Source organism: Urocitellus parryii, chromosome 2 (genome assembly GCF_045843805.1).
Source record: "Urocitellus parryii isolate mUroPar1 chromosome 2, mUroPar1.hap1, whole genome shotgun sequence".
Classification (NCBI taxonomy): Eukaryota; Metazoa; Chordata; class Mammalia; order Rodentia; family Sciuridae; genus Urocitellus; species Urocitellus parryii.
In genome coordinates this window covers 148,805,143-148,819,505 of record NC_135532.1, presented here as the reverse complement: position 1 = coordinate 148,819,505, position 14,363 = coordinate 148,805,143, and the positions used below count along the sequence as shown (strand labels likewise).

The 14,363-nt window shown below is 37.9% G+C and overlaps 2 protein-coding genes across 7 annotated transcripts in view; one reads left to right on the top strand and one right to left on the bottom strand.

Moving 5' to 3' along the window:
- Cmss1 (cms1 ribosomal small subunit homolog) overlaps nt 1-14,363 on the bottom strand; it is a 330,405-nt gene that overhangs the window by 292,647 nt on the left and 23,395 nt on the right. The window lies entirely within an intron of this gene.
- Nucleotides 1-14,363, top strand: part of Filip1l (filamin A interacting protein 1 like) — a 271,668-nt gene that overhangs the window by 239,574 nt on the left and 17,731 nt on the right. For all 5 annotated transcript variants that reach the window (XM_026402402.2, XM_026402403.2, XM_077795328.1 and 2 more), the window contains one exon: nt 11,365-14,131. In XM_026402402.2, the coding sequence (XP_026258187.1) occupies nt 11,365-14,131 (2,767 nt within the window). The remainder of the gene's footprint in view (nt 1-11,364; nt 14,132-14,363) is intronic.

Here is a 14,363-nt window from a genome sequence, read left to right as displayed (position 1 = left end):
CAGGCGTTGAAGGCAGTTATTTTTATTCTGGTCTGGTTACTTGTGCTGTTTGGTAAATTACTTAACCTCCCTAAATTTTGGTTTTTTGGATCCTTCCTCTATCTGTTAAGTAGGTATAATACCTCATAAAGTTGTTAAAAGGATTGAGATAAATGGCACAAAATAGGTCTTCAGTATGGTTGTTTCTTTCTCTCAATAAGACAAGTCTCACACTGGTAACTGGAGTCTACATTCCAATTCTCAGGCTATCAAAATGATGGCCTTGGATGGCATTTAACTGCCTTGGCCTCAGTTTCTCAACTAAGAAAATAAGTGCAGGTACTCATAGACATTGTAAAGACATATGTTTAACAATTAAGGCTCTGTTATAAATCAAGGAATTTTATTATTAGAATTTGTCTTAATATTAAAGGTTTTGAAACAGCAAAAAAGCATGTGAACCCTGTACCTTTGTACACTATTCCAATTTTTTAAAATCCTACACATTTTCACTTTTTTTAGCATGAAATTGTAAAGATTTACTTCATAACATTTTATTTCCTTTTTCTGATCCTGCTTAAAAACAATAATCTAATGGAAAGATCTCCAAGAAATGTTTAACTGCAAAAAGCAAAGTGCTGAGAGTAGTGTTCATAAAAGTAAACTACTTTTCTATATAAAAGAGAAAATAAGAAATTTTATTTGTATTTGCGTGTTCACTCATTAAAAAAAAAAACCTATGAGTACATATAAGAAGCTAGAATCAGCAGTCACAGTTGGGGAGATAAAGATGAGGAGAGAGAAAAACTCTTCATAGTATCTCTTTTAATATACACATTTTAAAAAAATATTATATATTTAGGAATACTAATCTGAAATCCAAGAATGAAATTCAGATTGCTTAAGAGTTTAAACTTCACAAAATAAACTGAAAATTTAGTTATAAAACAACATGAAAACTGTAAATACCCTGTTTCTCAGGGTATTTAGTTTTTTTGCTCCTTCTATGTGTTAAGTGGGTATCTCTCAATCTATTGGTTTGTATGTTTTTTCTGAGGGGCTCAAAAAAACATTATAAAACATCCTGCATCATTCTTTTACTATGGAAACCAAGCTCAGCCCTACTATATGCAAAAAAATATTGTTCCTTTCAGGTCTGTCCTAAGTCAGTCCGTCTAACCTGCTTTTTGGTTCTCAGGTACACCAAGTCTATGATTATGTGAATTCAAGGAACGAAGAAAGAGCAGGGGTGAGATGAACAGAACATCAGTGAGGCTTTGGGAAGGTCATTATTAGTATCCATTTGGATACAAGGCATTTCATTAGATAGTGTACATTCAAGGCATCATTTTTTTTTTTTTCCAGGAAGGCAGAAGACCTGAGTAGTAGATCTGAGAACAAAACAGAAATGGAAAAAAGTAGCTAACCTCAAATACATTTAAGCAACAGCTAATGAAGAAGAGTTATGAATGCCAGAGATAATACAAAGAGACCCACCAGAAGTTTTCCTAAAAATTAACTATGTCTTAAAATGGTGATTGTCAGTCACAATTTTGCCCCCAATCCCTGTCCTGGGAACATCTATAATGTCAAGACATTTTTTGATTGTCACAACTGAGTTGGGGGTACTGGGTTACTTCTGGCATTTAGTAGGTAAAGGCCTTGGATGCACTAAACATTCCATAATACACAGGACAGCCCACAACAATGACTCAACCCAAATGTCAGTAGTGCCAAGGCTGAGATCAAACTGTAACCTAAAATGATAGATATAGTATGGCTAACAATGAGCATAGCTGTAAAGACAAATGAACTGCTTAAATGTATATCACATACACAGATTATGTCCTTTTAGTTTTTATTCCAATGTGAATTTTTACTGTTTCTTCCACAGATGGCCCCTATTTTAGATCAGCCTATTATGGCTGAGCTGCTCTCTTAAACTGCCTTATCATTCTGTTGTTTCCCCCACCCCCAAGGGTGAACAATTAGCAGTTTTAATTACTTATAAAATTATTAATTGAAAAGAAAAAACATATTTATAGTCTACAATAGGATGTTCTAGTGTGAGAGTATACTGTGCAATGGTGAAAGCAAGCTAATTAACATACCCATCATCTCAAATACTTACTTTTTTGTGTGTGTGTGGTGAGAATATTTAAAATCTATTCTGTCTTGGGGCCTGGGTGTAGCTCAGTCAAGCATGCTTTACATGCATGAGGCCCTGGGTTCTATCCCCAGCACCAAAAACAGAGGACTAAACAAATAAATAAATAAAATCTCTCTTAATGCTCCTCACTCTATTTCCAATGACAATGGACATATATTTATGCCAGGCAGTATGTTAAGTATGTTATGGATTGATTTGTACTTAATACTCAGAATAACTCTACTGTGAGGGAGGATCTAATATTGTCTCTAGTCTACAGGTGCAGAAAATAAGACCTGTAAAGTAAATTGCTTACTCAACTAACACTACACTGAAGTGGGGAAGCCAGGATTCAATTCCCCTCCTGTAGTATTCCACCACTTCTTCCCCATTGATGCTTTCATGTTGGCAAAGGTACATGCTCCCTGTCATCTCATCTGCCCTGCCTCTCAGTCACCTGCACTGTTTACTGCCATTTACTACCAGGGCAATAGGATCAGTCAGTAGAAAGAATATCAGCCTTATCCTAAAGAAGGCAAATGTATAAGATACAGAACAACAGAGATCAAACAAAGTACAAAGCAAACCTATAAGAAGGGAGGAAGGAATGGAGAGTGTTAAGAACATGAGCAAAATCCCAACAGCACCATCACTAGCTCATACTTAAAAGTGGCTCTGCATGCTGTGTACCAGGAGGGGCTATCAGGAATATGCACATAAGCACCTCATGCTGAGTAGCTCCCACCCCCACACTGGGGATTAAACCCAGGGCCTCACACAGGTTAAAGCAAGACCCCCTTTTCTGAGCTACATCCCCAACACTTTTTTATTTTGGGACAGGACCTTGTTAAGTTGCCAAGGCTGGCCTTAACCTTGCAATCCTCCTGCCTCAGCCTCTTAAGTCTCTGGAATTACAGGTGTGTACCACTGCATCTGGCCTGAATGCTTTTTGAATATTTTTTTCCTAGAGCAGCCAGGGAAGCTCAGGGAAGGCATCAAAGGCCCAAGTAGATCTGAAGGACTGGGGAAGACATCCACCTGAAACAGTTTGACAAAGACCTACAGTCTTTGTTTCTTTCTTGCGCGTGGTGGGTGTGTGGGTGGGTGTGGGTAGGGGTGTGTGTGTGTGTGTGTGTGTGTGTGTGTGTGTGTGTGTGTGGTGTAGTAGCAATCAAAATGTAAAGTTTGGAAGAGAAAAAAAACCTTATCAAAGGAATCTTTCCAAATAAATAAGAACTTAAATTCAGAGGGGGGTGAGGAGGAAAAAGAAAAATACAAAAATAAAAGTGAGTAGGATCTCATTCAGCACAGCAGTGTATTCTCAGTAATTGGTTTTTTTTTTAAAGTTCTTTCTTGTTTTAATATATTCAAAACAAGGTTAAAAATTCATCCAAGTAAATGGTAAAAAGAAAAATATGTATAGATCATTTTAAATATGAAAAACTGAAATGGGATGGAGAAGGCATATTCCATTTTTACTCTATTTAGATTTTTCTGCAGTGCTGCAGATCAAACCCAGGGCCTCAGAGGCATGCTAAGCAAGCAGACTACCACACAGCCACATCCCCAGCCCACAATTCCAACTAAAAAGCCCCCAACAGTACAACACATATAATTGGGCAACACATAGGTCAGGGTGTAATTACATCTCCTGGCACAGATTTACATGTTGTCCTTATTGTCACTCCCCACTTAGTTCTTGTTTCCTGTCCCATACCCAGCCTGAGCACCTTTGCAAGTCCCTATCTGGCAGTGTACAGGGTGTCTTTCCTAGCTCAGATACAGGCACCTTGGTTAGTCTGAGAATGAAAATATTCTCCTTGTAGCTGTCTGACTCCCCAAGTTCTGTAACTGTGGGCTCTCAAGTTGGTATTTTTCTGGTTCTATACCTTCACCTTTTCTACTAAGCAGTTCTTCTTAGAAGACCCTGTATCAGTCAGTTACTTTGATCTTTGCTTTAAGAGAGCAAGATTTGCCCCAATGCCAGTCCTCCACTCAATTTGAAGATTACATAACCTCTTCTCAGAATCCTGTTTATCTGCTAAAAGCACCCAAGCTCTTTATAATAATTAATAGATCATTTGACGATTTACATCTTATTATTTCACTTCCCCTGCCCTCTAGGGAACCAAACAAGATTGTCCAGATGATGAAGAATCCTGACCCATTTTTAACATACAGTCCTCTGACACCAAATTAAAATCATCTCCATCACTTCACTCATGCCCTAAGTATTGTTTGACAATGAAGGAAAATAGTAACTCAGCTTGCTGAATCTGGGCCCAATTATGGTGTATCTAAATGACTCAATGATGATGACAGGATCTTCAGTAATAAGGACATAGAACAGACACAGATGTATACTCATACTTGGCTAGCAGATGCAAAAAGTAAAAAAAAAAAAAAAAAAAGCGTTACTGTTCCTCTAGATCTTGCTGACCAAGTCAAATGAATCGAACATTACATTATGGTTATGGTATGCTATAGCTGTAACTGGAAAAAAAAATACCAAGTCTGACTTGCTTAGGAGATAAAAGAAAACTGCATACATAGAATAAAGACTGATCATGGCTATTTTTATGAGTTCCCCTAAAAATTAGACTGAACAGTGAAAAGTCCCATTGAAAAAGCAAGAAAACATAAATTATAGGCCTGATTACTAAGAGCCTATCTCAAGTTAAGGAAGCTTTCTAGTAAGTTCCATCTAATTACTCTGCAAACTGCTGGAACTCTAGTTATTTATCCATAAACATAGCTGATGTCAGTGTGGTGCAACAATTTAAATTACATATTAAACAAGAATTGCTAAAAGATAAGCAGGATAATATCCAAACCAAACTATTAGACTCTGGCCATGAAAGCAGATATAAAAATGAATAAAACAGTATGATATATGTAATTTTCTGCTTAGTAATCAACATCCTTAAACAAGCAAGTGCACACAGTTCTAACACAAGGATCTAAAGAAGGAAAAAAGGAGTTGTTCAAAAAGTCCTGACACTTTCCAGAGTTTTTGTAACTACAAAATAGAGGCAATAATGTACTTAAAGAACATTGATGGGAAACCCACTTATATCTCATTTTCTTAAATGCTTAAAAAGAACCCTCCTGGTAAACCCTAGAGAATCTTCTTTAAAAAAAAAAAATGACAAAACTTCTTAAGACAATGCTGCAGTTATTTTCTACAGAAGGGTACACTTGTTCATTTTCTTCATTCATTCAAAAAAATGCTCATTTTGGTTCCCACCAAAGGGTTTTGTAGTAGACTCTGTAGGAGACACAAATGAATCACTTAGCTACTCCTCCTGTTCTCAAGAAGTTTATATTTTAGTAGGGTTGATTATAATATATATAAATAATACAAAATCAAAAGTGGCAAGAACTGTAATATAAATTCTTACGGTGTGTGACTGGCATTATAGTATTTAGATATACCATCTGCTTCATATGTGTATTCTGTGATGTATATTACTAACACTCTGTCTCCCACAGAGGAGATAAAATATAAGCACATGTGTGCTGACATATGTGTGTGTAAATAAAAACTAAAAGACCCTTTGAATATATAATTTGTATCGAAAAGCCAGCATCATGGTTGGTACCAAAGAACACTCAGGATGACAGATGTGAAAATTTCAAAAAAAAAATAGTAACTGTATTGCATATAATAATAGTGATAAACCACAGAAGTTATAACAATTCTGAGCCGTAATAGAAACTCTAAAGAAAAGCTGTAATAAGACACTGCTTTAAGCCAGTTTGAATTTAATTACCTCACATTTGTGTCCATAAAACCAGCTTCCTCAACCTGTTTTTATTGGACAGGATTCTGTGAATGTTCCTATAATCCTGTAGTGTCAGTACTTGAACATGAATATGAGTATTCCAAGACAGTAGTCTTCAAACTGAGGAACATGTACCCCTGAGGGTACACAAAGACTTTGCAGAGGTATAGGCATGGAGAGCTTTAAGGGAATTAGTGTCTACATTGGCATTTGATACATATACTCTTTCCAAAACTGACCTGCCAGAAGTGTTTATGTTATTCTGTGAATTCTCCTTTTCCAATAACCCTCTCAAAATATCCATCATGCTTAGCTAACTCTTACCAAGTGCCTATTTCTGGGTTGGAAACCCCTCTGGGGCACCAGACAAAGGAATAACTACAGAAAGCCTTATTCCTGCCAGGGATAGTGGTGTATGCCTGTAATCTCAGCAACCTGGGAATTGAGACAGTAGGATCACAAGTTCAAGGCCAGCTTCAGCAGCTTATCCAGGTTCTAAGCAATTTAGTGACATCCTGCTTAAAAATAAAAAAACAAAAAGGAGGCTAGGGTTGTGACTCAGTGGTAGAGTGCTTGCCTTGCACACATGAGGCATTGGGTTCAATTCTTAGCACCACCTAAAAAAATACATAAATTTATTTAAAAAAAAAAAGAAACCAAAAAAGGATGGGATTGTAGCTCAGTGGTAAAGCACCCTGGGTTCAATCCCCAATACCAAAAAAAAATATGAAAAAATAAAAAAGAAAGCAAGCCTTAACTCCTAGAGTTCCAGGAGAGCAGCAGCAGGTTTGCTCAGAACCAACACTGGATAGAAAACTGCTTTGTCTTCAGAGTAGTTCAGGGCAAGTTCCTGTGTCTGGAAGTGAGATGGTTGCTAGAGGAATGTGTATTTACATATTTACTTAAGTTGAAGTCAGATTTTCTTCCTGAAAGAATGACAGATTTGGCTGTTTGATTTGTTAATGAGGACATTTAGATCATGTCAGACATGAACATATCTTTTGTAACCAGTAAAACCTTGAATTAAAAACATGGAGATGGTAGTTTCAAAATGTGTAAAAACTTTCCTAGCTTCAAACAAACAAACAACAACAACAACAAAAAAAAAACACACAAATGAAATTTGTTCTTTAGATTGACAGTTTCTCTACTCTGAGAGTGTTCCTTGATAGACACCTTGTATGTGGGAACAGTCCCAGGCAATGGTTTACATTTGGAGTTGGAGAGGCAATGTGATATGGGGAAACAACACAGGCTTTGCTCCTTCCTGACCTTTTTGAAACCAAAGGTCTCATTATCAGGAAGTATCTAACAGGTAAATAGCAAATTTTTGCTATCTGTAGTCAGTCCAAAGGCCAGCAGACCTGGCATCATCTGGGACCCACCCCACACCTACTGAATTGGAATCTGTAGTTTAACAAAATTCCAGGTGATTCAAATTACATTGAAATGTGAGAAACACTGATAAAGAACATATCATTAGAAGGGCAGATAGAAACACAGTGTATGTAACTCAGATGGGAACTTTATGTTACACCTGCTTAAGTAAAGCTGAATAAGGCAGGATGATGGATTGCAAATTTTAATGACAGGCTTATATATAAACATGCATGCATGTAGTAAAGCACCACATGCACGCGCGCACACATGGGCTCTCTCTCTCTCTCTCACACACACACACACAAACAGATCAGTGGTTCTCAACTGAAGGCAAAATTGCTCCCAGAAGACTGGCAATTCTGGTTGTTATCATTGGAGGATGCTGCTAAACTTCTTAGAGTACCCAGGATGGCTCTCCACAATAAGAATTTATCTGGCTCCAAAGGTCAGTAGTGCTGAGGTTGGAAAAACCATGGCATTGATAATATAACATTCCTGTATAATGGCATTTTAATCAGAACTATTAGTGGAAAAAGGAGTCATAATTTGCCTACACAGCTCTAAAGAAATGGATTTCAGGTCTGGAGAGTCTGTATCTCAAGATTCCATGCTACTTTCAAGATTATGAGAACTCTGGTTAAAAGCTCTCAAAATCATTTATCTGTGTTTGCTAGCAAATCCAGAGGTCATGATAATCTGCCAGTCATATCAATGCTAAAACCCTATTAATTTGCTAAGAAAAATAATGGAGAGGGCTGGGTTGTGGCTCAGTGAAGAGCACTTGCCTAGCATGTGTGAGGTACTGGGTTCAATTATCAGCATCACATATAAATAAATAAAAAATAAAGGTCCATCAACAACTAAAATAATTAATTAATTAATTAAAAAGAATAATGGAGACAGATTAGTTACTATTTTATCTCAAATCATTTCTACTTAGAGAAGGAAGCTAGGCTTAGGAGCTTCAACTCAACATCCTACTCACCCTATATTTTCTTTAAGACCCTAAACTCACCTCAAACTTAACCTTCAAATGTTCCTGATATAACACAATAAATAGTGACTTAGTCTTAGCCCACTCACCAACTATCAGGAGTGGTTTCTTTCACCCTCTCTCACACATGTACCCAGCCATCACTACACACAGCCAAAAGTCTCTAAAAAGGTTGTCAGGGTTTCCTGCCCTCAGTTTCCACTAGTTCCTGGCCTTAAACTCTGGAGTTGATTGCTGAGGGTATAGTTTTTTTGTTTTGTGTCCAAACCCCACCCCCCCCACCCCGCAAATAAACCCCTACCTTCCTTTCCTGACAGGATTTAGTAGACTATGCTGCTGACTGTCCCATGGGAAATAGTGAAATTACTGGGAAACAAGGAATGAGAAAACAGTTGGAGCAAATGTTCTCAAATTGTTAGTATTTTTAGATTAGGCAGAGGGGAGTGAAGGGAAAGGAGGGGAAGGGTATGGTGATAGGAATGATAGTAGAATGAATCAGAAGTTATTACCCTATGTACATATATGACTACCTGACCAGTGTGATTTTACGTCATGTACAACCAGAAAATGAAAAATTATACTCTATTTATATATGATGTATCAATGTGAATTCCACTGTCATGTATAACTAATTGGAACAAATTAAAAAATCGTCAGTTTTATATGACAACCTTGTAAGATGGAACTTGGGGAGCAGATGGTGGTGGGAGCCAGTTTACAAAATCCAGGAAAAAGGTTGCATCACACTTTCATCACGCTGAAAAAGATGCACTATGCCTGCTCCCCAAAACAATGAACACAATGGAAAAAAATGAAACATCTTCAAAACCTTTTCGCTGGCTACTGCACTGCCCAGATTTACTAATCACTATTCCATTAGTGCTCATTTTATTATACTGAAAATAATCTTCCTGCCCTTACATCTTAAGAAAACACATCCCCTTCTCATAAAAATGAAAAGTGGGGCTGAGGTGTACCTTGGTTGGAAGAGCTCTTGCATGAGCTCTTGCATGTAGCATAAGCAAGGTCCTGAATGTGATTTCTAGCCCCACCCCACACGCACACACACATAAAATAAAAAAGAAAGAAAAAGCAGTACATGCTATTATTTAATAAATTTAAATGAAATATATGAAACTATTCTGTAATAAAACTGTAAGCAACTGGGGTGTAGCAAGGGTAAACTATTTCAGTGAAGTTATGATCAATGCATTATCAAGACCATTAAATCCAATGCTGATGCTAAGGCAGGAGGAAGAAGCTCTTTGCCAAAGTTTCTGTAATTATTTCATCACCAAAGCATTTTACCTGTGGACTCTGCCACTAGATCCCACAATCATTCAGGAAGAAGATACCATGTTTTTCTTCTCAGACTCCCAGGTTTCTCAAGTACAGAGTGGGGAGCAGCCAGAAGCTATGAGCAAGCCTCTTACCAATACCCTAGATGAGATCATCAACCCCACCCCAGCATCCTGCCTAGTCTTCTGAAGTTCACAGGCCACAGCCCCTGGGCTAGTCTCTTGTCAGGTTCTCAAAACAGGAAAAACTAAAAGTGGGTCCTCCCCACAAAAGACTTTGGGAATTCTTACATTACACAGTTATTTTAAACATGTTCCTCCTGTGTAGTATAATTACAGAAAAGAGAAGATTCAGATCTCAAAAATGACTCTTTATTTCCAAGACTTCCCTAGATTAGTTTCTTTTTCAAATGTCCTCTCAAATTCTTAACTTACAAAAAGTTCTGTGACAAGGATAAAAGACATGCATTGGAATAATTAACTCATTCCTAATAAAAATGATTTATTAACATTATGAACACTTTAGTCTTGATCAGAAAGCAAGTACTGTTTTCATCCAGGTCAAGTCCTTTAAATTCCGCAGGGATTCCATTCTATTTTAGCTTCTGTATAACAATACTGCAGAACCGTAATTACATCCTCTATAATCAGCCCATTCCCAGTGCAATTAACAGAGCCACAAATTTAAAACTACAATCTCCCTACTGAAGTTACTAAACATGTGGAAGAGACAGTTTATTCTGCATGTGAAATGCTTTCCTGTTATGCAGATAAATTTAAAAGAAAAAATAGCATGTAGTAATAGTCTTCATTTAAGAGGGAATCACTATGATCCTGATAATAGTTTCCCGTCTATCATTTCTAGTATTGGATTCTCATCAATAAGCTCTTTCCTTCCAAATTCCTTGCTCTTCCCATATGTTATGAAAACCCTCAAGCTTGGTTCAGATGCCTCAACTTCCCTCATTAAATTATCATTAACTAGGAGGAAAAAGGTATACGTGAAGTTGTTCTCAGATAATGACATGCTAGTGCAAAACAAGCTTTAATTGGCAGAGCAGTCCATCAATAAAGTGCATAACTTCTAAGCAATGTGAATAAAATTTTATCTTAACTAAGAATCAGGGAGTGAACACTAAATATCACTATATCACACATTTTAATGATTCACGCAAACCATTTAATAAATATAGGAATCATAATTAATAAAACAAGAACAACAGCAACATTTATCAAATGTTTACCTTGTTCCAGGACTGTAATAATCTTAGATGAATCACTTCATTTAATTTTCACAAAAAGCCCCTAAGGTAAATAAAGTGATTGTCCTCATTTTTCATATGAGAAAATTGACTCTCAGAGATATTATTATTATTTTTTCCTCGGAGATATTAATTAACTGCCCAGGTTCATTAAAGCAGCTGGCAAGAGTAGGGCCAATCTTGAAGCCAGGTCTAACTGAATCTCAAGCTCGTATCCATTTTCACAGCCATCAGGCTGGACTGCCCTCTCTGATTGTTACACGGCAATTTAAAACAAATATTCTTGTCTTTTCCATAAAGGCTCCTGGTAAGTTACAACTGTTACTAATCAATGGTAGTTAACCAAAAAGCAAGATATTTCTTTAACAAGATTCTCTTTCCCTCATCAAATTCAGGAACTCCTTCCCACATCCCATGTGAACTGATACAATCTTTTCAAATTACATAACTGTTTAATCATAGATGTGAGTTACTAAAGCAGCAATCACAAATTAGAATGCACTCTTGTATTTTTCAGATTAAAGAAGCTGATTGGTCAAGAAACCGAGTCCCAGCAGAAGAAGGAGCAAGAAAAGGAAAAGAGGGTCACCACCCTGAAAGAGGAGCTGACCAAGCTGAAGTCTTTTGCTTTGATGGTGGTGGACGAACAACAAAGGCTTACAGCACAGCTCACCCTTCAAAGACAGAAAATTCAAGACCTGACCACAAGTGCACAGGAAACACATGCTAAACTAACTCTTGCTGAAGCCAGAGTTCAGGAAGAAGAGCAGAAGGCAACCAGACTAGAGAAAGAACTGCAAACACAGACCACAAAGTTTCATCAGAACCAAGACGAAATTATGGCAAAGCTCACCAATGAGGACAGTCAAAATCGCCAGCTTCGACAAAAGCTGGCAGCACTCAGTCGGCAAATTGATGAGTTGGAAGAGACAAACAGATCTTTAAGAAAAGCAGAAGAGGAGCTGCAAGATATAAAAGAAAAAATCAACAAGGGAGAATATGGAAATGCTGGCATAATGGCTGAGGTAGAGGAGCTCAGGAAGCGTGTGCTAGACATGGAAGGAAAAGATGAAGAGCTCATAAAGATGGAGGAACAGTGCAGAGATCTCAATAAGAGGCTTGAGAAGGAAACAGCACAGAGTAAAGACTTTAAACTAGAAGTTGAAAAGCTCAATAAAAGGATTATGGCTCTGGAAAAATTAGAAGATGCTTTCAACAAAAGCAAACAAGAATGCTACTCTCTTAAATGCAACTTAGAAAAAGAAAGGACAACCACAAAGCAGTTGTCTCAGGAACTAGAGAGTTTAAAAGTGAGGATCAAAGAGCTAGAAGCCATTGAAAGTAGGCTGGAAAAGACAGAATTCACTCTGAAGGAGGATTTGACTAAACTGAAAACATTAACTGTGATGCTTGTGGATGAACGGAAAACAATGAGCGAAAAATTAAAGCAAACGGAAGATAAATTACAAGCTGCTTCTTCCCAGCTTCAAGTGGAGCAGAACAAAGTAACAACAGTTACTGAGAAGTTAATTGAGGAAACTAAAAGGGCACTCAAGTCCAAAACTGATGTGGAAGAAAAGATGTTCAATGTAACCAAGGAAAGAGATGATCTAAAAAACAAACTGAAAGCAGAGGAGGAGAAAGGAAATGATCTCTTGTCAAAAGTCAATATGTTGAAAAACAGGCTTCAATCATTGGAAGCAAGTGAGAAAGATTTCCTAAAAAACAAAGACTCTGGTAAGTCCACAACAGCTTTACACCAAGAAAACAATAAGATTAAAGAACTCTCCCAAGAAGTGGAAAGACTGAAACTAAAGCTAAAGGATATGAAAGCCATTGAGGATGACCTCATGAAAACAGAAGATGAATATGAGACTCTGGAACGAAGGTATGCTAATGAACGAGAAAAAGCTCAATTTTTATCTGAAGAGCTAGAGCATGTTAAAATGGAACTTGCCAAGTACAAGTTGGCAGAAAAGACAGAGTCCAGCCATGAACAATGGCTTTTCAAAAGGCTTCAAGAAGAAGAAGCTAAATCAGGGCATCTATCAAGAGAAGTGGATGCATTAAAAGAGAAAATTCATGAATACATGGCAACTGAGGACCTAATATGTCACCTCCAGGGAGATCACTCCATTCTGCAAAAGAAACTAAATCAACAAGAAAACAGGAACAGAGATTTAGGAAGAGAGATCGAAAACCTCACTAAAGAGCTAGAGAGGTACCGGCACTGTAGTAAGAGCCTCCGTCCTAGTCTCAATGGAAGAAGAATCTCTGACCCTCAAGTATTTTCTAAAGAAGTTCAAACAGAAGCAGTAGACAATGAGCCACCAGATTACAAGAGTCTCATTCCTCTGGAAAGAGCAGTCATTAATGGTCAGTTGTATGAGGAGAGTGAGGAACAAGATGAGGACCATAATGAGGAGGAATCTGTGCTGTCCTTCAGATGCAACACGTCCACTCCCCTTCCTGTGAACAGGAAGCTATGGATTCCCTGGATGAAATCCAAGGAGAGCCATCCTCAGAATGGGAAAATACAAACTAAACCCAATGGCAACTTCATGCAACCTGGAGATCTAGTCCTAAGCCATACACCTGGACAACCACTTCATATAAAGGTTACGCCAGACCATGCCCAAAATACAGCCACTCTTGAAATCACAAGTCCAACCACAGAGAGCCCTCACTCTTACACAAGCACTGCAGTGATACCAAACTGTGGCACCCCAAAACAGAGGATAACCATTCTCCAAAATGCTTCCATAACACCAATGAAGTCCAAAACCTCTACTGAAGGCCTCCCGAATTTAGATCAAGGTATGTCCCCAATTGCCATGGCAACCTTTGCCAGAGCACAGACCCCAGAGTCTTGTGGTTCTATAACTCCAGAAAGGACAATGTCACCTATTCAGGTTTTGGCTATGACTGGTTCAGCTAGCTCTCCTGAGCAGGGACGCTCCCCAGAGCCAATAGAAATCAGTGCCAAGCACGCGATTTTCAGAGTCTCCCCAGACCGGCAGTCATCGTGGCAGTTTCAACGTGCAAACAGTAATAGTTCAAGTGTGATAACTACTGAGGATAATAAAATCCACATTCACTTAGGAAGTCCTTACATGCAAGCTGTGGCCAGCCCCATGAGACCTGCCAGCCCTTCAACACCACTGCAGGATAACCGAACTCAAGGTTTAACTAATGGGGCACTAAACAAAACAACCAACAAAGTCACCAGCAGTATTACTATCACACCAACAGCTACACCTCTTCCTCGACAATCACAAATTACAGTAAGTAATATATATAACTGACCACCCTCATCCTCATCCAGTCCATACTGATATTCTTGCAAGGAACTCAATCCTTTTTTAATCATCCCTCCACATCTCCCAAAAGACTGACTGAACTTGTACTTTGGGAAGTTTGTGCATGAACTATACAAGAGTCTGAAACTAATTGTTGCCTGCATAGTCATTTCAAGTGTGCATTTACTGTATATCTTTTCATTTACATAACTGTATG